This window comes from Abrus precatorius, unplaced genomic scaffold, assembly GCF_003935025.1.
Source record: "Abrus precatorius isolate BTA unplaced genomic scaffold, Abrus_2018 Scaffold2, whole genome shotgun sequence".
Taxonomy (NCBI): domain Eukaryota; kingdom Viridiplantae; phylum Streptophyta; class Magnoliopsida; order Fabales; family Fabaceae; genus Abrus; species Abrus precatorius.
Window position 1 is genome coordinate 24775044 of NW_020874362.1, and position 23549 is coordinate 24798592.

The following is a 23549-nucleotide window of genomic DNA, read 5'->3' on the forward strand; positions in this document are numbered from 1 at the left end:
AAAAAGAAATTAAAACAATTTAATATACCCAATTTTATTTAACAAATTATTTGATGTTATATTAAATTTTTATTAATAACAGATAAATAAAAACAAAACTTTTTCCTTATAAAATATAACAAATAAACAAATTGGAAGGAGCATATACCTTAATTTTAAAGTGTGGTCCATGTTGTACTATAATTTCAATTTGATTAGGTTGGGTCTTCATAGAATATAGATTCATTCAATAGCTTTCAAATTCAGCCGTGCGCATATGGTGAATGTTTGGCTGAGACGAAGATCAAGTTACAATCTTTCCCCACTACTTCAAGATTTGGCACTTAATGTACTGTGATTTGTGATGGATTTCAGAGAAAACATGTTTGTCTCAGGCCAGCCTTTTCTTAAAAAACCAATTTTTTATATTCTTTGTATATATATATATATGTGTGTGTGTGGAGAAAATAGAAAAGTAAATAGATCCTTTTTCAACAGGTACAAAGAAGTGTATTGAAAATATATAAATATATTTTTAGTTCATGTAAATATATCTGACTAACTGTTTTTTAAATATTTCAAAAGTTATTTTGTTATAAGTTTAATCTTAAAAATATTTTGTGTGATCATATATGCATATCTAACGAATTCTACTTTACATGTTGCGGTCTCAAAACAAAAGGCAGTTTTGCTTGGGGCCATTGTCACCCATAAAAGTGGGACACTAATTGATTGGTGTGTCAACCATGCGCAATCAATTTATTACCTGTTAGGGTACAACACATTGATGTTGAATCCTTGATCGTTACCGCATGTGCTCTATACCAGCAAATATCGTAGAGAACAAGAATTCTTTCATTGAAATTTGGCTCTACCCCAGCTTCGTTTTTCTTTGTGCTTTGCTTCATTTTCCAGTGACGGTGTTTGAAAAGGATAAAATCTGACACTTGTTTAGTTTAAGCCCATGCAACTCCAAGTTTTTGTTATTTTGATTCTTAATATTATAAAAATAATAAATACCAATTTAGTTTTAAACTTGGCAATCATAAGTCAAATTGAACCTCTCCATTAGGTACCAAATACTCACTGATGCACAACAGTAACACGAGACTAAAATAACTGGTTGTATATATATTATATCAAAGTCAAGAATCACACTAATGGATTCTTAACATTAGAAATTAGAATGATTGATAACTACTAATTTAAAAGCCTAAAATATTTATTATTTTAAAGATCAAAATTACTAGGATCATTACTTTACTTCACTGATTTGATAGTTTACTCACATTTTTACTTGGCACCTTGGTGAAAATTAGTAGTCGTACAACATAATTGTTAAGTTGTAAAAAGAAAAGGTATATGTATATCTTTATGACTCTAGTCTCTATCCGAGTGTGAGAGGCACACACGCTGTACTTAATGCAGAGTAAAATATTTATCTTGGATCACGAGCCTGTTTGGTGGCTTTCAGATGAATACTATTATTGAGAGTTAGGAGAGATATAATAACATGGACATGGTGAGGCTCAGCTCAGGCTTAGCACTGCCCATCTTTCTCTGACATTGTCCTTTTCTAGGAGTGCACCATTGTTGTGTACTTTTGTCTCTTTTGCATGCATGCCATTCTCATTTCTCAGCCAACTCGTCTCTCCCTCTGTCCACCTTTTCTTCTCTTCTGTCAAGTTGCTTTCACAGGCCTAATCCAGAACATACACACACACTGCAATTCAATTACATGAGAAAAGAGGAGGGTTCCAAATACCTTTCTTATTAAAGATAAATTTTAACTAATAACAAAAATTATATTTGAAATAGTATATGTATTAATTAGCATAATTTTTTTTATGAGAAATTACATATTAATTTCTTTGTAAGTAAATATAGCTAATAATAAACAACAATAACTCACTGTGAGTATATATGGGAGTTTTTGGTTTCTCATTAGCCTCCCATCTAGTAAGTAATTAGAGACTGATTTTTGAGATACTATGAAACATTGTAATAAAAACTCTTTTCGAGATCGAATATATATGTTGAAATTGCATGCGAATATAATTTATCTCTTTTTCTTTCTTTTTCTTTTTTGCATCGTTTATGCTTTATTCGGCCATTCTCGTGGACCATTTTCTAAACTCAAGCTATTCAGTGACCGATTTCAAGAATTTCGATTCATTTTCTTTTGAAATTTTGGAACTTTTTGAAAAATAAACAATGTTTCATCCGGTTGTTAGTAGATGTTTAATTTGGTGAACCAATTTATACCTTTCGTTTTCTTTTGCATATGTGATAGTGAATTATTTAAATAAGAAAACATTATGAGGTTAATTTAATTATTTTAAAAAAGGAATAAGAAAACATTATTTTAATTAAGTGAAAATAGTGAATTATTTTTTAAAAAAGGCCGGTAATTATCATTAATTTAAAATATATTTTTAAAAAATTAAAATTAATTAAATAATATATATGTTAAATAAAATTATGATTATCTAAGTGTATATACGCATGTGAACAGTTAATGTTAAGCTTAAGTCATTTAAACAATTATAAGGTTAACTTTAAACTTAAATTTATTGATTTAACTACATAAATAAATTTAAACAATTTATAAATAACTGAACTCCTTCACACTCCTGTTTAAACCATACCCATCGTATAAAATCTCAAAAGTTAAGTAGAAGTACGGTTTAATAACAGCGTTTTAGAATCAAAACCTATAGCCGGGCTACATCGTCTGAATGTCAAAATGGTGATCTGTCAATATTAATGAGCATTCAATACCCAAATAATGATAATGATAATGATAATGATAATGATATAGGTTAAAAGCGTCAGAGTGAAAGAAATATGTGTGCTTTTTTAGCTTACGCATATAATTAATGTTACAAAACTACTGTGAAAAGTTATAATCAAAGGGGAAAAGGAAAAAAAATGATGTTAACGTCTCATAATCTTTTTTGCTGCTGAGAAATATGATAAGAACCGCAAAGTGAAATTGAGAAGTAAAAGATATATTAAAATTAGTAAATTTTGCATGCATTTTATAATAATTTTTTGAATAAAATTTCAAATATAATGTATGATTAGTTTAAAAATCAATAATTAATAAATATTATAAAAATTTTAAAATATTTTTTAAATATTAATAATAAAAACTTATTATATTAAATAATACTAAATTAAATAGATAAAATTTTAAAAGTTGTGAAAGATTTAAATTTTAAAAATTATGATAAAAATTGTTACATGTAATTTTTTTAAAAATATTTTATCAATTATAACTAAATTTTTAAAATTTATCTATCCATTCACTAAATCAAATAGAATTCTATTTATCAATATACGTAATATTAGACAACAAATAATGATTTCTAGCTTAAATGCAGTAGTCTCTTAAAAATTTATGAATTTTTTTATGATATTTCATTTTTAGTTTTTTTAAAATAAGTTTATCTAAAATATTTTTTAATTTTTATTAAAATATATATTTAGTTTCTTTAATTTACACTTGTTTATAAATTTTCTATACATAAAAAAATATGTTTTAATTTTTACATAAATATTTTGTTGTATTTTAATTTTTATTATTAATAATATTATAATGACATAGATAAAGAATGATCAAAATACTCATGCAAAAATTAAATTGCAAGTTTTTAAAATATAAAATTAATTTATAAACGTGTAAAGTATTTTAGCTGAAAAAGAATATTAAAAGAAAAAGGTAAATGAATGGAATAGAAAGAAGGAGAAGAAAAACAAAGCTTTGTTTGTTGCTTTCGCATGTTCTATGATATGCCTTATCCAACTTTTTATCTCGTCTGCGTCATGCTCATGATTCTGGTCATATCCATCATGAAAACAACCAGTGAAATGACTTAGCTCTAAAGGAATCTGCATTTACTTTTTCTCATCTAATTAGTTTATTATTATTCAATAAAACAAAGGCAGAACTGAACAAGAAAAATTGAAAGAACAATACCACAAAACAGTGGTCCATTACAGCAAGAGTAGAACTAAGACTGTAAAATTTTCAATTTCTGCAAACACAGTTTCTAAACGGTCATATATATAACAATTATATTATTCTTACATAGTTTTTTTTATAACACTTTTTAAAAGAAATTGCATTATTTGTTTTATCTTATATTCTTTATTTTTTTTCTTTTTATATCGCTTTTTCATGTATAATTTCTTTTACGTTAAAATAAAGTTCTTGGGTGGCTGGTGATTATCCAATTAAGTGTCTAGCAAGAAGACAGAACTTCTTCCACCACATTGCATCAGTCATGTCATCGTAAGCTTTACGCCTCCATTTTTTCCACAGCAATCTTATTCTTACTCTTCAATTTCTATACTTTCCTTTTCCTTTTCTGCTTAAGTCCCCACGGAAAAGAGAGAATCAATAAAAAGAACATGAAAATTTCCACACCCTTTTACTAGTAAGTGCAAGAGGAACATGTAGAAAACCAGTGCCAGGGATGGTAAAAAATAATTAGAAGCCCTCAATATATATGTTTTTAATACTCCTTAACTTAGTTTAGCAGGATCTTTAGAAAAATTATCTACTATTTTTTAATTCTCCCCTTCTCTAGTGGACTTCTCATTCTCCCAACAAGTATAAAAAAATTCCATTGCAATTAACTATTTCAACAATCCTATCTTTATTGTTATAGATTAAATCATGTGTAAGTACTTCAAACTCAACATGTCACAGAATACTTGGCTCATAACATAATATTAGAGTCCATATAATTATGTAGACAAGAATTTTGAATTTTTTTATTAAATTTTTAAAAGATTATAAAAATTATATTTTAAAAAATTTATGAAAAGTAAAAGATATATTTTATTCATTTGTAATTATAAAAACCATTTTTTATTTTTAAAATTGTATTCGTTTTACATTTTCTTTTTTAAAAACCACTCTACACATTTTCATAAACTAACAAAAACTCTTTTTTCTTTTCATATTCTTAATTTTTCAAAATTTAAATAAAAATACTATTTTAAAATTTTTTATTGTTTTTATGAATAAAAAACAGGCTCTTAATCCTTGCCACCACTAAAAAACAAATTTACAACACTTTGTGTTAATAACTAATTTACAACATTACGAATCACCTATTTGAAAACATACATGAGCCATTAAATAAATAATCATCAATTGGATGCGAGTTCATACATTGTACGGACTAATAAATGAATTTGATTTGAACATGAAAATAAATGATCGCAAAATTAATTCACAACATGACTTGCCTATAATTAGAAGAAGACAATTTTTTTCTATAACCTTTTTGTAACAGTTTTGTTAAACTATTAAAAATTAATATTGTATGTAACTTTATATATAATTTTTCCCTATTTTTTTATATGTACATATCTCAAAAATATTTTTTTAAGAAATTAAAAGACAACTAAAGTTATCTCTTTCGAGATGCATAAACATTATTTCTCTTTTCGCAATGCCTTATTTTTGTTCTCAAACGTTTGAACAAGATACTATTTTTTATTTGTGTATCATGAGGATGAACTTCATCCACTCCCAAAGTCTTCCTTATTTTTTATTAACTCGTAAATAGAAATAAAAGCACAAGAAAAATGCACACTCTATTTACCTGTAAAAAATCAACCATTATCCTCCAAAACTTCCTTGGGTTCAAGATTTAAATTAGAGAAGACCCAATTACCAGCATCTTATAAGAACTAGCTTTCTACCACTAATTAGCCATAATTTCAAACTCTTGCTCTTCAATTTTAGTTAATGGACTGTCCAAGACAAAACTAAAAATCAATAGGTTTTATGGGTCAATGTATAAGCCGAGACTTTCTTCAAAGATTCCATTTGTCAGCATCCCATGTAGACTTTGTTTTTCCATCAATGTACACAGTTCCTATTGATCTGCCCCCACACTTTGCTCCAGTTTAAAGAAATAATGATTGCAAAGCAATAATATTCAATAAAGCACTTCTAGTCGAGAGAAGGAAAAAAAAATATTATGACTTTTTATATATAATTAAGCAAATTTTTTTATTTAAAACAAAATTATTTTGTGTAATTTATATAATTTTTACTTAAGTTAAAAAATTATTTAAACAAAACACACTGCAAACTGTAGTTTGCACCAAAACTACTGTATTATCAGCCAAATATATAATAACAAACCAACTATTGTCATCCTATGACTTTTTGTCCTGCAATATTAATGCATGGATTCCCACCCTCAAATTAATTCATAGAAGACTGAGATTGGAGAAAAAAATGTATTCATTATCCTTCTTCAATCGTCACCATTGCTAGCTACATCCCACCGATGAATCCAAATATATAGTGTAACAAGTTAATCATACAAGTTATTGCAAATGTAATCTTTTGTCACCGTTACATCATAATAGAAAAAGAAATTAAAGACCCCAAGAATTGATGATAAATATGTTCTTACGTGGAATACTTTTTTATTAAGGGTGTGTTTAGTTTTTTTATTAAATCCACTCAAACATGAATAAATTTTAATGCTACAAATTATAATTTTCATATTGAAACATAACTTAATGTAATTTTATTAAATTTATAAACATGCACTAAATAATGGTGGCCATGTATATGTAACTACATCTCATCCATACTTTACTATAAATAGAATTTACATCCTAGTATCCTATAACAAATTTTATTATATGGTCTTCTTTTACTAATTCATAACAAGAAATAATAGAAAAATAAACATGGATCAATTTATAGGCTACTTTCACTTGGTAATCCAAGGATCAGTTGGTAATTTTTGTTAGATAAAATTAAACTGTATCAATAACAGAAAACCCAACACTTAACTGGAATTATGTTCGGCAGAAAAACTAAACGATAAACTTAATTTTTTGAAAAATGAAATGAAAAAGTTGTGATATTTAAAAGGATCGAATGAAAAATAAAAAATAATTAGCCAAATATATTTTTTAAAATGTGAAGTTAAATAAAAAAGTGATATTTACTTAAATTAAAAATATATAAAAGCCAAAATTAAAAGTTGAAATATTTTGAAGACCCTAATACACATTATACCCTTTAATAAAATCACATATGAGATATGTGAATGTAATTGCATGCATAGAATTTCATTATTTTTTATAAGGAAATGAAAATTGAAAATTTCATGTATATCAATTATATGTAAGAAAAAAGAAACTCTCCCTTATGGCTTTCGGGGATGTCGTGTACGTACTACTTTGGAATCGAATAAAATTTGTAGATAAATTTGTTCAAGTGTTTGTAGTATTTTGTTAAAATAAATAAATAAATAAATATATATATATATAATCATTTAAAAAATTCACATTAAAATTTATTACAAACTTAATTTTAAGGAAAAGAATAAATATAAATCACATAATCACTTTCAGCTCGTCATTTTAAAATAAAATTAATTCTATAATATTAAATTTATTCAAATTTAAAATTACAAATGCTTCTCAAGCACACATTTAAACAATGTGAATACTTATTTAATATCTCTTAATTCACTTATATATATATATATATATATATATATATATATATATATATATATATATATATATATATATATATATTCTCCATTTATTTCTCTCTAGATATAGACACCCCTTAAAATGTGTACCAACTATTTTCATCTACTATACAGTAATTGATATGAGAGCAAGTGACTCGAAGACCCAAGTTTTGCATTGAATTGCTGGGCAGTGAATACGTGGAAAAAAGTTTCCATAATTTGTTGCATGTTTTCTCTTTTCCTTTTCGTTTTGTTTAATTCTTTCCCCATTACCAAAAAAGGAATCAACAGGCTCGTTAAATGCATGCTGCCTATTTGAAAATGGGTTTTGAATCTCCCTATTCTTGTTGAGCAAAAATTCCTCTCTTTTCAGTGTTCAAGGAAGCATGATTTGAATTGGTAGCAAAATTGAAGAAGGGAATCATAATGAGAGAGTGCATAATAGGGAAGAGGGATGCATGCTGTTCTTTTTAGAGGAATCAGTCATTTCTTAACATAGAGGAAAAGAAAGTATGAAGCAACAAAATTTTGCATGTCATTATCAAAGCCTTCAAAAGGCGTGGGTGGAAGAGATGGCCATTGATAGCTACATGTGTATCATTCATGAACTTGATAATCATAGCTCATCACTAGCAACGTGGGGTTATTAGAGTTACCAAAGTGGTTAAACAGTGCATGTATTAGAACTTTTGATAAGAAAGTTGAGGGGTATATTAAAAGGAAACAATTTTTACATGAGAATGATAAAAGTAAATATGAATCATAAATGCATAATCAAATTTTTTTTTTGAAGTCACATAATTACTTTAAAAAAAATTATGACTTTTTATATATTTTGATTTTCTCATGACATTATTTAAAGATTAATATTTATTCTCCTCGATCTTAAATAAAAAAAATGAGTATATATATATATATATATATATAACTGCAAGAGAGGTATGTGACATGGTCTCTTACTCAACATTTGCGTTTGTGGGGCTAAAAACAACCAAAAGATCTTTAATTTCTCCTCTGACCAGACTCTGCCACGCCTTGCAGAAGCATCCACAAGCTTTTTTAATAGGCCAAGGTACCTTTTCCGCCCTTCACTGTGTCCATCAATTCTTTGTTGCAAACCTTTTGAGCCATGTGATATCCTCCTACCTCAGAAACCAAGAGTTCAATGTTTTTTAGTAGTTTGTACTTTTACCCTCTTCCTAGTACAACCGGTTCAAGTTGAAAATAATTTTTCTGCATATTAGTTCTACTTCAAATTTTGAGTTCCCACGTAGAAGATATCATCATTAGTTATCACCAATCTACTGATTTACTTTGTCCTTTTACTCTCTATAGAATAGCAGGTAGATAACATTACTATAGGTCACATAAAGAAGCATCTGAGTAATTAAACTTTTGTTTGTATATATTCATATGGCTTTGTGAGTGGGTAAAAGGAATCTGAGAGATTGTAATGGCAGGTGTTGGTTTTTGGGGACCAGTATCAGTGGCAGAATTGTCACATTTCAAAGGCTGTAGACAGCTATTGATCTTTGATGTGGTAGAGTTGTTTTAGCTTAATCTATGATTTTGAGTTCTTTTTTGAGGAAAGGCATTTGTATTAAATATTTAAAGGGAGAATTTTATTAAGTATAGTAATTTTATTTGGTTAAAACAAGATTATCTTTTGCTAAGAAAACCTGGAGTCTAGAAAAAATAAAAAAGGCTGTGGACACTGCAGCAGATGAAAGGATACAAGCAACTATAGTAAAGAGCAATAGCAAACAAAGTATGGTGTGTTTGCCCAAAGAAAACCTATGAGAAAACAAACCCTCATAAGAAAAAGTAGAGAGCCACAAAGAAGAGGAAAAAAAAAGAGAGATAATTATTAAAAAAGAAAAAACTGGATTTCAGTGGGAATCAGCATCAACCATTATGCCATATAAAAAGAGCACATGAATCACAAAATCAACACTTTCCTAGCGCATACACTCATTATCAATATCCTCATTCACTATCCCAAAACCAACCTCAATATGCAAAAGCCATAACAAGTCCTCACCAAATAGAACCACCCACTTTGAACCAAACCATAAAACACCAAAAGCATAATAGAGGAGGAACAATTACAAAGGGTATGAGGAGCAGCGGAGGAGAGATTGTTCAAGTAGAAGGAGGGCACATTATTAAGTCCACAGGTAGAAAAGATCGCCACAGCAAGGTTTACACTTCCAAAGGGCCACGTGATAGAAGAGTTAGGCTTTCAGCACACACAGCCATCGAGTTCTATGATGTTCAAGATCGTCTTGGCTATGACAGACCCAGCAAGGCCGTGGATTGGCTCATCAAAAAGGCAAAACCTTCCATTGACAAGCTTGCTGAGCTTCCTCCTTTTCATCCAAGTACTAATGAGGAAGACCAAAATAATGCTGCAGGCTCAAGTACCATCATGACCATTGCACAAGAACAACAACAACATTCAGAGTCTTGTGGTTACAACTTTCAGCTCCAAAGGCAATTAGGTGCATTCATTTCACCCCAAGTTGACACTGACCCTATTGCTTTGTTTCCCACAACCTCTACTACCTCCTCCATCAATTTTCAAAACAACAACCCTACACAAAACCTTGGCCTATCTCTCCATTGTTTCCAAGACCACCCTGGTCTCATTCATTGGCAGTCACAACAAGATGGTGCAAATCAAACACCTCCTTCAAATGAACACCAAATTCAAACCCTTTTTGGCTCAACCCCTATTGGGTTCGAGAATGAAAACCAATACCACAGAATTGTGACTTTGAACAATGAAGCAGCAGCAGCAGCAGCAACAACTACAACAACAACCACTGATCATGTTAACAGATTGGGGTTCATGCTCAACTCACAGCCATTTCTAGGCCATGGTTCTGCTTCAGTATATTCTCAAAGTGGGACCCTTCAGTCCAATTTCTCATTTCCAATGACTTCCTCTGAGCATCACAGGTCCCCACCAATTCACCAAGCTTCCATCTTTGGTAGCAGATTTGTGTCTGACGGATTAGCTGGGTTCTGCATTCCAGATAGAATTCAAGGTGTTGAAGAGAATCATGAAATTGCTTCCAATGGGCCTTCTTCTTCTTCTCCTAGTTCTATCCATTGAGCCCACAAGAAGAACTGAGCAATGTTGAAGCTTTCCTATCATCAGGTATTCCACTTATTTTGCCATCTTTTAATTTTATGGAACAAATAATAATTAAGAAACATTAAGTATGGCATGTTATATACTTTAAAATTACCATTATATATATATATATATAGAATGCTTTTTAAGGAATTTGACATAATCATTGTTTTTATTTTTTATAAAAAAAATAATTTCTTAAAATCTATCTTTGACATGCATTAAAAAAATCAATAATAAAAATTACTTTTTGTTCAATTTCTCTCATGCATCTTATTATATGCAGGAGCATTCTCTACCAAATTTGGAACTAAGTGAAGATTCAATTGGGTACATTTTTCTGCAAAGTTTGCTTTTCCATTTGGCTTTCCTTTATTGGTTTTAATTTAAAAGTTAGTTCCCTTGATTCAACCTTGCTATATATATATATATATTTGTTTAATATATATTGATGTAGATGGCCTTGAGTTGAATTTCGTGGTCTGTTTTGTGAATTTTGAGATTTCCGAATAACATATTTCATCCTATATCTAGTGAAAATCAGAGTTTACATGTCTATTCTTGGAGAAACCCACTTCAAGAAAAACAGAATCTAATGTGATTTGGATTTATTCTCTCCTGTGATAGAAAGAGAACATGGCCTCCCTTTTTCCTTGCCCCTCAAGTACGACATTTAAAGGAACACTTTGGAAGTCAAACATTTCCTTAAACCATTTGGCAGTGACAGTGTATTTGTGTGTCAGCTTCAAGTTCACGCTACAGAACTGTCAATAAAAACTCTATTAATGTATGCAGATTGTTTTTTTTTTTTTTAATCTAATAAGGCTAATCCTTTCACATTTGATATGTTAATGAGTTTTTTTAATATATTTCACAGACATGTAATAAAAATTTATGTATTATAATTTTTATGAAAAATATTACAAGATTGAATATATTGATGATGTTAAATATTATATTTTTTAATTAAAATCTTATTTGTTGATTTTCTTATGTATCCTTGAATACATATTAAAAAACTTGGGTAATGAGCTTGAGTTTTCTTAAGCTTAATTCTGAGAGTTGGATTTAACCATTTTTATTAAAAACATTGTTAACAATTTCTAATAATCCTATGGAATAGTTTCAGCAGTTGCATGAGATTCTTCTTTATATGTTGCTCTATAATTGTACCTTCATACACGTGGTAGTTGAAGCAGCAGAGATAATGGTCATCATTGGTTATAAGTTACCCTACACATAATTATAGGCTTCAATGGCATTACAAATTACAATCAAACTATGTGACATTTAATTTAGAAGAAAAGTTGAACAATACTATGAGAGCTACCTATGCACTGCATATAGTGTGGTAATGTCGCTTTCCTTTAACACACACACAAAGTTAGGGATAGCATATAGAGCATAGGAATTTGAATTTGATCCCACCTTGCTAGAACTTTTTATTGTGCTGACTTGAAACTATTTATATCAAAACTTGAAAGGACATTGAAATTGTAATATAGGACGGTAGATATCCAACTTAATGCTGCTTCATTTGTCTAATTTAATTAGTATTAGTAGGCTAACGTTAGCATTTGGAAAATGTGATTCTGCAACTCTATCTGCTAGAGTACCATAATCACAAACTTGTCAACGTAGTTAGCAATAAAATCGCTTCCTAGTACAAGTTAAATGTAAGGGCTTGTTTGTGATTACCCAATTCTATAGAGAACAAAAAAGTACAAATATTTTTGCCAAAGGAGCTTCATGTATTATTGATTTATCGATATGATATTGGAAAACATAGTTTCAGGATCAATATTATTTAAATAATTCAATTTGTTTTAAATTAATTTCGTTGTGCCTCATTTTTTAATTTAAAGTTCATATGTTATATAAAACATTGTTTTAAGATATTAACACGATTTATTTTCCAACACATAATTAAATTAAAAATATAAAAATGTCTCATTCAAATCATTTAAATCGCTTTAAATTAGATTGATTAAGATTAAATTTAAAATTCCATTCAAACTTATTTAAACTAAACCGCAATATGATTTTCCAATTGAATCAGATAAATTTCTTACTAAAAGATTAATTCAAATCAAATTGCTAAAATTCCTATGAGATATTATATAATAAGTACGATGAATTTTTGCTCATTGAATCTTTTAATTTGTTTTTTATTAGATAAAATTAATTCGTTGATCATTTAGTTTTTCTCTATTTCAATTTTGTGTTCTAACTTACTACCATATAATAAGTTCATCATTTCTCTATTAATACCATGAACTATAAGTTTTCTTTTTTTAATAATAACGAGAGGTTTAAAACTCTTTGCACCAAATTTTTAATAAATTTTAGTTAATAATATAAACTATATTAGAAAAAAAGTGTTTCTAATATTTCTCATTGCACCAAATTTTTACCTCATAAAATTTAAACACAATTAAACGTGTTATTTTCAAAAACATCTAAAGCTATTTAAAATTTATTATAAGTCATCTTCCCACAAAATAATACTATTATTATTATTATTATTATTATTATTTAAAAGCCAATTTACACATTGTGAAAACATGTAAAATATATTATGATTTAGTTTATTTAGTACATCAAATGTTTTATAAATTATATAATATATATTTTATTCATTAACTAATTATTTATAGTAAATAAAATTTAATTTATTACAATTAAGTGCATAAAATAGATGTGTAATGAAATAAAGTTGATGCTAAATTATTAAAATATAAAAATAATAATTCAAAATTATATTAATATGCATTTAAATTTGATTATTTTAAAATTTTTATAAATAGTAATAATTAAAATTAAAAATACCTTAACGTATCTTCAACTTTAAAGTAATTTATAATACTTATTTGAAATAATAATTAAAAATAAAAATAAGAAATGAATTATTATATATTTATGAATTTATATGTTTGATTAATTTTTATTTAAATTTTATTAGTTTAAAATATCTTTATATACTAATTTTATTCTAAAAACCAATATTAGTATATATTTTTAGATATTAAATTTATAATGTTCTTTTATGTAGTAATATTTTTCCATATAAACTTTTATTTTTGCTGAACCATATAAACTTTAATAATATGGAAACTCTTGCACTTAATAAATGTAGTATTTTATTAGTTGTATCATTTAATTTAATTATATATTAGATTTAATAATAGCTTTTAATACCAAATGTTAAAACAATTCTATTGTAAAGTGTTTATGGGAAGACATTCTTGCACATATAAGTTGAAAGTATTTTGCTACTAAATCATAGATACATTATTAATTCTGATAACTAATCACTATCTAATCATGATGCATAATTACTAATTACTGACATGACAATATTTAATTACGCAAAACATTTAAGGCTCGTTTCTTAAATAATTACAAAAAACAAGTTAAAAAAGTTTTATTTTATTTATTACCAAGACCATACTCCATAAGAAAAATTCTAAATTCACTATAAACTACTAACACATTTTTCCTTTTTTTAACCTTGTCAACAACATTTAAGTACATCATCTGCAACGAGGCACGAAATTAAGAATTTATGGAGCAACTTAAGAAAACCCTAATTTTATCAAAAATTACTGACAGCCTTATATTTTTTGACATTATTAACATCATATTATTTAATATTTTTTTTAATATACCATCACAGATGAGGCATTCAAGAATATGGAGCAATTAATTAATAATAGAATAAAACTTATCTGCAAAACATATTAAATTTCTAATCTATATTAAATAATAGGAAAACAATTCATATACCTGTCTTTCTCTCTCTCTCTCTCTCTCTCTCTTTATATATATGCTTAAAGAAAATTAATAAATATGAAAAATAAAATGATAAAAAGAAGAAAATGATAAAACATACCTATAAATGGGTGATATATATATATATATATATATATATATATATATATATATATATATATAAATTAGAACAATTATATGATAACACCAAAATCACTCGTTATACTCTAGCTGAATCATTTCGTTAGTATTAATCATAAAGCCACAAAACAAGCCATGAAAGCAACAAAATAAGCTTGTTCTTCACCTTCAAACGCATAAGAAACCAATATCCAACACCTGAAACACACATCCTTGATTCTTTTCTGACTCTCTCTTATTTACATATACACAAAGCCATGCAAATCTTGGATAATAAAGACGACCATGAGGATCCATTTGCGAGTGAATCAAACAAAGAAGAGTACTTAAGGGAAAACATACTGTTAATATCCGCAGTTACCTTCGCATTGCTCTTGTTTTTGGTGTACTCCATTTACCTCTACTTCAAGTGCGCGTGTGCATTCCAACCGCGCCGCAGAGCCACAACCATTCACCAATTTCACGTAATTTCTGAACCCGACGCAGGCCTCGACCCTTCCCTCGTAGCACTTATTCCACGTGGAGTGCATTGATAGGTGATCGGTTGGGTTCACACGCCACGTGTCCCTTGTGTTGAGCCAGGGTGCAGCCTCGGCTAGAGCCGCAGAACCGTGAGGGTCATGTTGGGCTTGTGCTTGATGGTGCACATTTGGTTGCTGTTGGTGAGGCACCCAAAATGAAGGATCAGGTTCTTTCCACTGATTGGACCGAAGACAGTGTATTTTACCCTTTCGTTTAAGCAAAAAAAAAAAATTATGTAAAAGTGTAAAACTTTACTGAATCATTCAGTTGGCGCTAAAACGAAAGACAATCTCGTTCCCAAAATGAACGCTTCTAATTCACGTTTAGAAGGATTATTCTTAGTACGGAAAGATCTTCCACAAACCCCTCATAGCCATGATCATCATGTTCATCCAGATTTGGAGAGACTGTCTGTTCATAATATGTAGTAATTTTGAATACAAATTTTGTTCCAGATTGTCTTGAACCTTGTCCAATGTCCCCTCTAGGCCCAAATATTTGGCCCAGTGAAGCTAGCAGGTCAAATACTGCGTTGCCACAGCAAAGAAAATTGAAGAATTTAGGGCATGTTTAGAAAACAATTGATTTTGAAAAAATAAAAATTTTTATATTGTGAATATAATTTTTATATTGTTTATTACAAACATTATAACAATATTCATAATTGAACGACAATGTGAAAAATATTTAGTCATAATTTAAAGTATCTTTTAAGATTAATTTTCACGTTTCTTTATATTTCGTGTTTTATTTCCTTATTCATGATTTTACATAAAGGGTATTATTAGTATATATAAGAATCAGTGTTTTTATATTTATCTGATATCATGTAAGTTAGTATGAATTTCATAATATTCGATCCCCATAATTTGAATAACATGACTCCAAGAAAATCTTGAAGCATTGACTAAATTCAAACCTGTGCCTAGAAATCTTCTTGGAAAACAGATCACTCAGAACCAACAAGGAACATTCATTAATTCAGATTTGGGTTGCCAGTAACACAAAATTTGATCTATTCCTAAATTGTCTAATGTTGAACAAGGAAAGCGTTTCTTTTGCATTCCTTCATCAAATCAAGGGCTATATTTTCACTTCCTATCATCAGAAAACATAAACCGTGAGCATCAAATGACTGAAAACAGCAAATGGCCAAAACCACCACCTCCATGAAACTTTCATGCACCCACTGAAATCTTCACTGGGTCCCAATCCAACAGATGATGGGGGTGTTGATCCAGCAAAACTTCCATTGCTCACTGTCAAACTGTATCACCACAAACAGGTCTCAACTCTCAAGTCAAACCTTCATAATCAACAAAAACAACACTATCAACCCATTATTGAATACAACTTTTCTCATGATTTGCCATTTTTTTTTCAATAGTTAGATCATTTTTAAAAGATAATCACTTTACAAAATTAGTACTTTGCTTAAAATTACTACCAACAGTCTTTGACATGGACTAAAATTTAATAAAAATTACAAAAAAGAGTGAAATTTACTCCAAAATAATTTTTACTCATACTTCTATAATTTTCGGTCAAATGTAGTGTAGTGTTAGAAAGTATTTCCCCCCGTGAGCAGCATGGTATGATTATGTTATGTTAGAGAGAGAAAACACAACTGTAATTAGTGTAAACTACCACCAATAAAAGTATCCAAGGATTTGATGAAAATTGTATCTTTTCTTCTCTCTTTAATATGACCATGTCATATTACTTATATCAAAACGAGAGTATCCAAATTTGTATTCCTAGCACTAGCGTTTTTAGAAATTGGATTAACATCAACAATGTATTCTTACTTTTTTTAAATATCCAAATGTATCCCTAGTATTTTTTAAATCAACAATCTCCAAAAACAGAAATTCAAAATCCAAAAATAATAAATAAATAAATAAATAAAATTAAAATTTAATGTCAATTTACCCGGATGGGAACTTGCAATTATCATGACCTGAAAATAAACATCCGAAAAAAGAATGAGACTTTTTGCTTTATGAAACAAACCAATCTTAAAGACAGAAATTTTATCGATCCACATTGAAGCATTGAGAAAGAGAGAAAGGGATAATAGTAAATAACTCACTAGGGTTCAAGGAAGTGACGGCAGCGTTATGATCGAAGTTGCAGCTATCATCGGTCATGCCATGCTTAAGGAAATAGTCATTGAAAGCAAACGACGCCGTATTCTGCACACTGTTGGGGTCATAACAGGGTCCTCCACGCTGGATTGGGCCGCAATCGGCGCCGCCAGCCCCACACACCCAATCCAGAGCAGCTTGCAGTGACGCGTCCTCCGCGTTGTTCTTCGCCACGCACCACAGTTCTTGCTGCGGAACGCCGCCGCTAGAACCGCCGCAGATTGGCGAGAGGCCCAGAAGAAGAAAGACCCAAAAACCGAAGCTTTGTGTTGTGGGCATTTTGGGAGCGTGATTTGGGACTGAAGAAGAAGATGAAAGGGAAATGGGTTGGTTTGGGATTTAATTACGTTGAAGATGGTTGGGTTATTGGGATAGTGGAAATGTGACCGTTACTTGGGTGTTTCGGTAGCGAAATCGAAGAGAGAGAGAGAGAGAGAAAGAGAGCATTGAACAGAGTGAACGAACATGAAAGCAAGTGTTTGTAATTGTATCACTGACTGCCTCATCTGAACTTTGTTTGCTTCCCTTCTCTTTTCTACTACTTTTAACTTTTAATTCTTAAATATAATAAACTACTGTGTGGTGATACATTTGTTCAGGATATTCTTCTTTTTTTTTTTTTTTTACTATTTGTTTATTTCAAAATTTTGAAAAAAATATTGTATTGTTTAAATTTTGGATTAGAACTTTTTAAACTAATTAAAGAAAATACAAATGACACGATTTTTTTTTCATTATATGCACATCGTAATTATATAGATTATATTCAGTACTGTATTTTTTACACTTCAAACAAAACAAATAATATAATTAAAATATTGCTTTATAGTTAAGAATAGTTTTCAATATAAAAATGTTAGTGCGAGCAATTTTAATTTTAAAGAAATATTGATATAAACTATATGTTAAAATATCGTAGAAAGGCCACACAAAAATAAATTGGTGGCACAAGAAGTTATCAGTTATCAATGAGAGGTAACCCATTATTATGATTCTGAACACTTGTTTGAACAACAAATACACTCAATATTCCCAGTACAATGACATGTCGATTGGGGACAAAAACTTTGGATCATGATCCCAAGCTTCTTCCTATATTCTAATAACTGACATGACTCAAATATCCTAAAATTACAAGGGATGCATATAATGAGTCCTCCCACAAATATAACACTTTCTCCATTGGCAGGGAATACTCTTTTCCTATCCTCACATTGCTTATCAAAGACCAGGAGCAACAGTATGCAAAAGTAAGAGAGACCTTGTCAAGATTCAAGAATCAACCATCATTAATTTTTGGCATTTATTGGAGAATAACATAATATAGGGCATTTTTTTTAATTTTAGTAAAATTTTAATGAGAAACATTCTTAGGTAAAAAATATTTAAAAATAACTAGTATGAATATCATTAATGAGACATACTCCAAATGTTAATGCTCTCTCCATTTCCAACCCTCCAATATCTTCCCATTTCGAGTACCCAGGATGTTCCTTGAATGCTCTTCCATGTGTAGCTTGGGCAACAGTAACACACACCAGCCTTAAGAAAAGAGAACCGAGGTAAGTATCTAGCTTTATGCATTTTTTCTTCCTCACAATAAGTTATTAATCATTCTCTGAGAGTGATTGCACAACCCATATGCAACATAAAACGACTCTTAGTATATGTGCAAATGGCTTGAGCCACAGATTTTGTGAGCACTTCAACCTTTTAACTTCTTCTAAACTCTTTCTTGAACAAACTCAAAAACTCTTGTTTTTTTTACCTCCCTACTCAAGTTAGTAAAACTAGTACGAGATGTGTCTTTGAATTTTTTCTAATTAAATAATAGTTTTATTTCAATTGAAAATTATTATCATAAATTAAAAGAATAAAACTTTAATGTTAATTAACAAATAATACAAAAACATACTTTTAAAATAAACAATTTGTTAACCTCAATCTAAATTCAAACAACTAATAATAATATAGTTTTATTAAACGTTATTTATTTTATATTTATTACTTTTAAATATTTTTTCAACACTTCTAAACACTTAAATTTAACTTGGAATAGGGACGAGAGAAGAGGGAAATGGTGGGAGAAACAAAAGCACATGAAAAGACAAAATAAGCCAACCTCAGTATGGCAATTGATCCCAAGAAACAAGGACAAAATTGACATTCTAAAAATCCTTCTCATCAATAAAAGAGGCGAACCTTCCGTGATTGGTATGTTCTTTCACTCGCACCCTCTGAAAATCTCACTCTCTTTTCTCATCGCGCAATGACCGACCAAGTTCCCGAAATCCTTAACGAAACCCTAAACCCTAACATCAATGAACAATGTGAAGAACAACCACAACAACAACAACCACACATCGATCCCCAATCCCCCAAAACCCTATTGCTGTCCAATCCTCCAATCCAAAGCCTCCCCGATCCCGATCCTCATTCCCCAAACCCTAATCTAGACCAAGATACCCTCATGCAAGATTCCAATATCATCCACAACGTCGACGACAACGAACCTGACGCTCCCACCACCGTCATCGCCGCCGGAGCGCGCCGCGGCCCGAAGAGGAAGAAATTGGGAGCGAAGCGAACGGCCTTGGAGAAGAAGTCTCGCGAGAAGCTTCAGGTTCTTGTCGAAACCCTTAAACCCGTTCCATTTGTACCTGCCAAAGCTCTTGACTTTGAGAGCCACCAGAGCCTCTTGCAGCGCTTGGGGCTCTGGGATTTTGTTCGTCTTGAATTCGATACCGTGATTCGCGGTGATCTCATTGCGCAGCTCATTGCCAGTTACGTCCCTAATACGCGGTGTAGTTATGTCAATGGGGTTAGGATCTTTGTGAACCGCGCTGATCTTGGACGCGCTCTTAAGCTGCCGAAGAAAACCAGTGCTTCTGCCAGCGCTGCCATGGATGGCGCCGAGGTGGAATCTAGTGCTTTTGTTGAGGATTTGGTTTACAATTGGATGCTTTTGCATGATGATGCTTACATCATGGGGAGTGATGTGTTGGGGTGTTTGAATTTGATTAAGGAGGGGAATTTTGAGAAGGTTGATTGGGCAGGGTTGATTTGGAATATGGTGGAGAAGGAATTGAAGGCTCCGCAGCTGGAGAGCTGTTACTACGCATCGCATTTGCAGCTTTTGATCAAGACGCAGCACAAGGAGTTGTTTGAGGGGGAGGCGCAGATCGTGGGGCAGGCTGAGGTGAAGGATGAGGGAGAGGAGGAGGAGGAAGAGGAAGAGGAGGAGGTGGTGGTTGGGGACGAGGTGGATGCGAGCGGGGATGTGAATATGGGTGGGGTTGATGAAGGGCGGGCTTGTGAGTTGGCGGAGCGCAAAGTTGAATTGAATCTGATGTCAGATAGTGTTGAGAGAGTTGAAGTGGAAAAGGAGCAAGGTGGAGGAGAACAGTTGATGGATTTTGATCAGGCTAAGGAAGAGGAACCTGCGATGTGGCTTTTGGATCCAAAGAACAGTGTGGGGGAGCCCTTTTTGCGGCCTTGTCATGGTAGTGATGTGAAGGGTGTGGACTGTGAGGAAGTGAAAGAGGAAGAGGGAGAAGACGGGCAAGAACAAGAGGTGGAGGATGAGGAGGAGGATGCAGATGCAGACGAAGATGAGCATGAGGGTGGGTTCCATCTTTCACCCAAGTGTATTCCTTTGGAGGGGATGACTTCTGGAAATGGGAGTCTCATTCAAGCCATGGAAGCTGTGCAGATGCCTTTTACTACTGGGATTGATCTTCGCGATAACACAGTAGGAGATTTTCTCTCTTCTCGGGATGAGCCTCAAATGATTTCTGGATCATCACTTTTTGGTAATGGTCACAAGAGAGACATTGGCCTGGATAATCATAACTCTCATCCTTCTCTAAATGGCAGTAACAAGCGGCTGAGAAGTGACAGCCCGTGGAATTCTAAGCCAATGGACTTTGAAATGTGCATGGAACAGCTGGAACATTGGATGGGGAAAGCCAGAATGATGTATGCAACAAAAGATCAGGCTTGCGAAGAATCTACAATGAATCAGCAAGTCTTGCTTAATGAGCTACAGAAGCGAGATAATGTGATTGATCATTTGCATAAAACAAAGATGGAAGAGGCTCAGAAAAGACAGATGGAGGTCTATCGACTTGAGAAGGAACTTTTTATGATGCAAAGCCTTGTTGATGGCTACAGAAAAGCCTTGAAAGATACACAGAAGGCTTTTGCTGAATATAGAGCACGTTGTCCCCAAGCTGATGAACCACTTTACAAGGATGTTCCAGGCTCTGGCGGCCTTGTTTTGAGTGTGATGGAACTGGAAAAGGAACGTCAAAAGAAGGAAGAAGAGGAAAGGGCAAAATTGCGAGATTTTATGAGAAATTTTGAAGAGAAGTCTAGTGATTTTGAATCCACTTGGTTTAGTAAATTTGAAGGTCATATGAGTATCGTTGAATCCCTAGGTAAGAGGTTGCTGATTGTGGAGGGTCAAGTAAAACATTTAAATGAAGTGAATGCTAGACGCAAGGTTTCTGACCCTATTGAATGTGCTCCAACAAGTGAAGGAGAAACGGCTCAGTAAGGTTTTGCTTTTTCAGGAGCACTTGGTTAAAATCAGTGAACACTTAAGTTCAAGGTCGCAGGTTGTCTGTGTTTATAATGTACAGAGCTTTATTTTGAAACCGGGACCTTAAACGAAGTTAATTCTTACCTTGATTGTCCGAGATCAAGTCACCGATTATGGTAATTTACTGTGTTTTGCATGCTGTTCTTATTTAATGGAAAAATGTGCTGAGATAGAGATTCTAGCTTGAAGAATTCATTTGTGATCTTTTGCCTGATTAATTATTGGTTTGCTGGGTGGATTTAATTTGGTGCGCTGCATTGCACTGGCAGTTTTTTTGTGTAGGTTGTTACTTGTTAGTATAATCCTATATAGCCGCATGGGTGTCAATGCTACGTTGTTTTATTGTCTCGTGCCCAGCCCAACTAGAATCGTCCCTTTTAGGCTTTGTTTCCAAGCTTGAAAGGAGAATTAATAACGAAATTCTTGAATTTGGGAGAACTTAAAAACATCACAATGTGATGATTTTAGAGGGATTATTAAAACCTGTCCTCACATTTAAAAAAACTTTTGAACAATGGTTACCATGAAATAAGCATTTCCTATATAACTCTCAAACAAACTGTTAGTAGAGATTCAGGCTGCATGCTCTTTTTATTTTTATTTGTTTTAAGAAAATGTCAGCATAACACATAGGTATACAATCTTAGTTACTGGCCAATTTCCACCAGTTTTGTTTATTGAGTTTAAATATTTTAAAGATATACAGAAAACTGTAGAAGTTGGGTATGGTTGTTCGTTAGAAAAGTATTCTCTTCTAGGATTTTGACCACCACCATCAACTACTTTTCTTCAACAATAAGCGAAACCTGCTCTGTAGTCAAAGGGTCTGCAAATTTACAAAGTGTTAACGACAAACTAAAACTTAGACGACCCTTACCACTATTTTTTTTATTTATTATTTTTCCTTTTCTCTTATTCATAAGAGGGAAAATATCGAAACCCAAGTTTATCATCGTTTTTTCCATTTCCAAATATATGGTAAGGGAAATATAATATTTGAAACCAAGAATATTAGACATTAGCTCTATTAAGTCAGCCTGTCGGTGTGATGTATATCGCAGAGGGTATTTATTTCTTTCCTTTTGCAAAAATTCGCTTGGTGCTATTGCTGTTTACACTTATGTAAACTTGTAGGATCTTGTGAATTTCGACTTACAAAGTTCAGCTTGTACTCAACAAAAATAAACGCTGATAATTTGAGTTAATAAATTTACTGCTTTCCACCCGACGAATACATTTTCTGAGGACTGAGTTTTAAAAGGGAAAGGAAGAAAAAATAAATATTTTATCTATAAATTAAGAGTTATTTAATATTTATAAAAAAAATAATGTTCTAAATTTATATTAATTTATTATTATATTTAAAAAATATATAAAACATTTATTTAAAATGCAAAATATGTCCTTTCCTTTTTCGTCTTTCAACTTTCAACTCTGTGTGGGCTATACTTGTCTATTCCTTTGCTATTGAAGGCTCATACTGGGCCATTATTGTTTTTGCTTCAAAGAAGTTTTCGTTTGCTACTTAAATTTTGGTCAACAGAACAGAGCTTCTCGTTAAATCAGGCCTAGAAATGGAGCAGAGCCCAAAGGCTAACAAATAAACACACACATGATTCGAAAGCCACAAGTTGAATCAGTTGAACAAACACAATTCCTTTGCTCCTTACCACATTTGAACAAGGCAATTCCCACCATTGGGCATTTGTAATGGCCCG

General features: G+C 31.2%; 3 protein-coding genes across 5 annotated transcripts; 2 read left to right on the forward strand and 1 right to left on the reverse strand.

Moving 5' to 3' along the window:
- The first annotated feature begins 8449 nt into the window (after nucleotides 1-8449).
- LOC113858148 (transcription factor TCP4-like) lies at nucleotides 8450-12382 on the forward strand. Of its 3 annotated transcripts, none has more exons than XM_027490642.1 (3): nucleotides 8480-8580; nucleotides 8844-10671; nucleotides 10934-12382. In XM_027490642.1, the coding sequence occupies exon 2, from the start codon at nucleotides 9625-9627 to the stop codon at nucleotides 10624-10626; it is 1002 nt and encodes a 333-aa protein (XP_027346443.1). In that variant the 5' UTR covers nucleotides 8480-8580; nucleotides 8844-9624; the 3' UTR covers nucleotides 10627-10671; nucleotides 10934-12382. The 3 variants fall into 3 exon arrangements, 2 of the variants coding, with proteins under 2 accessions (XP_027346442.1, XP_027346443.1); XR_003503338.1 differs by lacking the exon at nucleotides 8480-8580 and having other exon boundaries at nucleotides 9178-10671; nucleotides 10934-10977; nucleotides 11182-11318; XM_027490641.1 differs by having other exon boundaries at nucleotides 8450-10671.
- Nucleotides 12383-16171: 3789 nt separating this feature from the next.
- Nucleotides 16172-17644, reverse strand: LOC113858150 (PLASMODESMATA CALLOSE-BINDING PROTEIN 5-like). Its single transcript, XM_027490645.1, has 3 exons — nucleotides 17174-17644; nucleotides 17014-17041; nucleotides 16172-16348 (listed from the first exon to the last, which is right to left on the reverse strand). Exons 1-3 carry the CDS (start codon nucleotides 17505-17507, stop codon nucleotides 16186-16188), a joined length of 525 nt encoding a protein of 174 aa, XP_027346446.1. The 5' UTR covers nucleotides 17508-17644; the 3' UTR covers nucleotides 16172-16185.
- A 1806-nt stretch (nucleotides 17645-19450) lies between these two features.
- On the forward strand, nucleotides 19451-22014 carry LOC113858147. Its single transcript, XM_027490640.1, has one exon. The coding sequence runs from the start codon at nucleotides 19498-19500 to the stop codon at nucleotides 21784-21786; it is 2289 nt and encodes a 762-aa protein (XP_027346441.1). The 5' UTR covers nucleotides 19451-19497; the 3' UTR covers nucleotides 21787-22014.
- Nucleotides 22015-23549: the final 1535 nt, after the last annotated feature.

Bases quoted from the DNA above. Each gene is read 5' to 3' on its own strand.
- LOC113858150 (XM_027490645.1), bottom strand. From the start codon at position 17,507: ATGCCCACAACACAAAGCTTCGGTTTTTGGGTCTTTCTTCTTCTGGGC. The intron at 17,042-17,173 runs GTGAGTTATTTA...GTTTATTTTCAG, and splicing joins CGTCACTTCCTTGAACCCTA to GTCATGATAATTGCAAGTTC. The intron at 16,349-17,013 runs GTAAATTGACAT...GTGGTGATACAG, and splicing joins AATTGCAAGTTCCCATCCGG to TTTGACAGTGAGCAATGGAA.
- LOC113858147 (XM_027490640.1), top strand. From the start codon at position 19,498: ATGACCGACCAAGTTCCCGAAATCCTTAACGAAACCCTAAACCCTAAC.
- LOC113858148 (XM_027490641.1), top strand. From the start codon at position 9,625: ATGAGGAGCAGCGGAGGAGAGATTGTTCAAGTAGAAGGAGGGCACATT.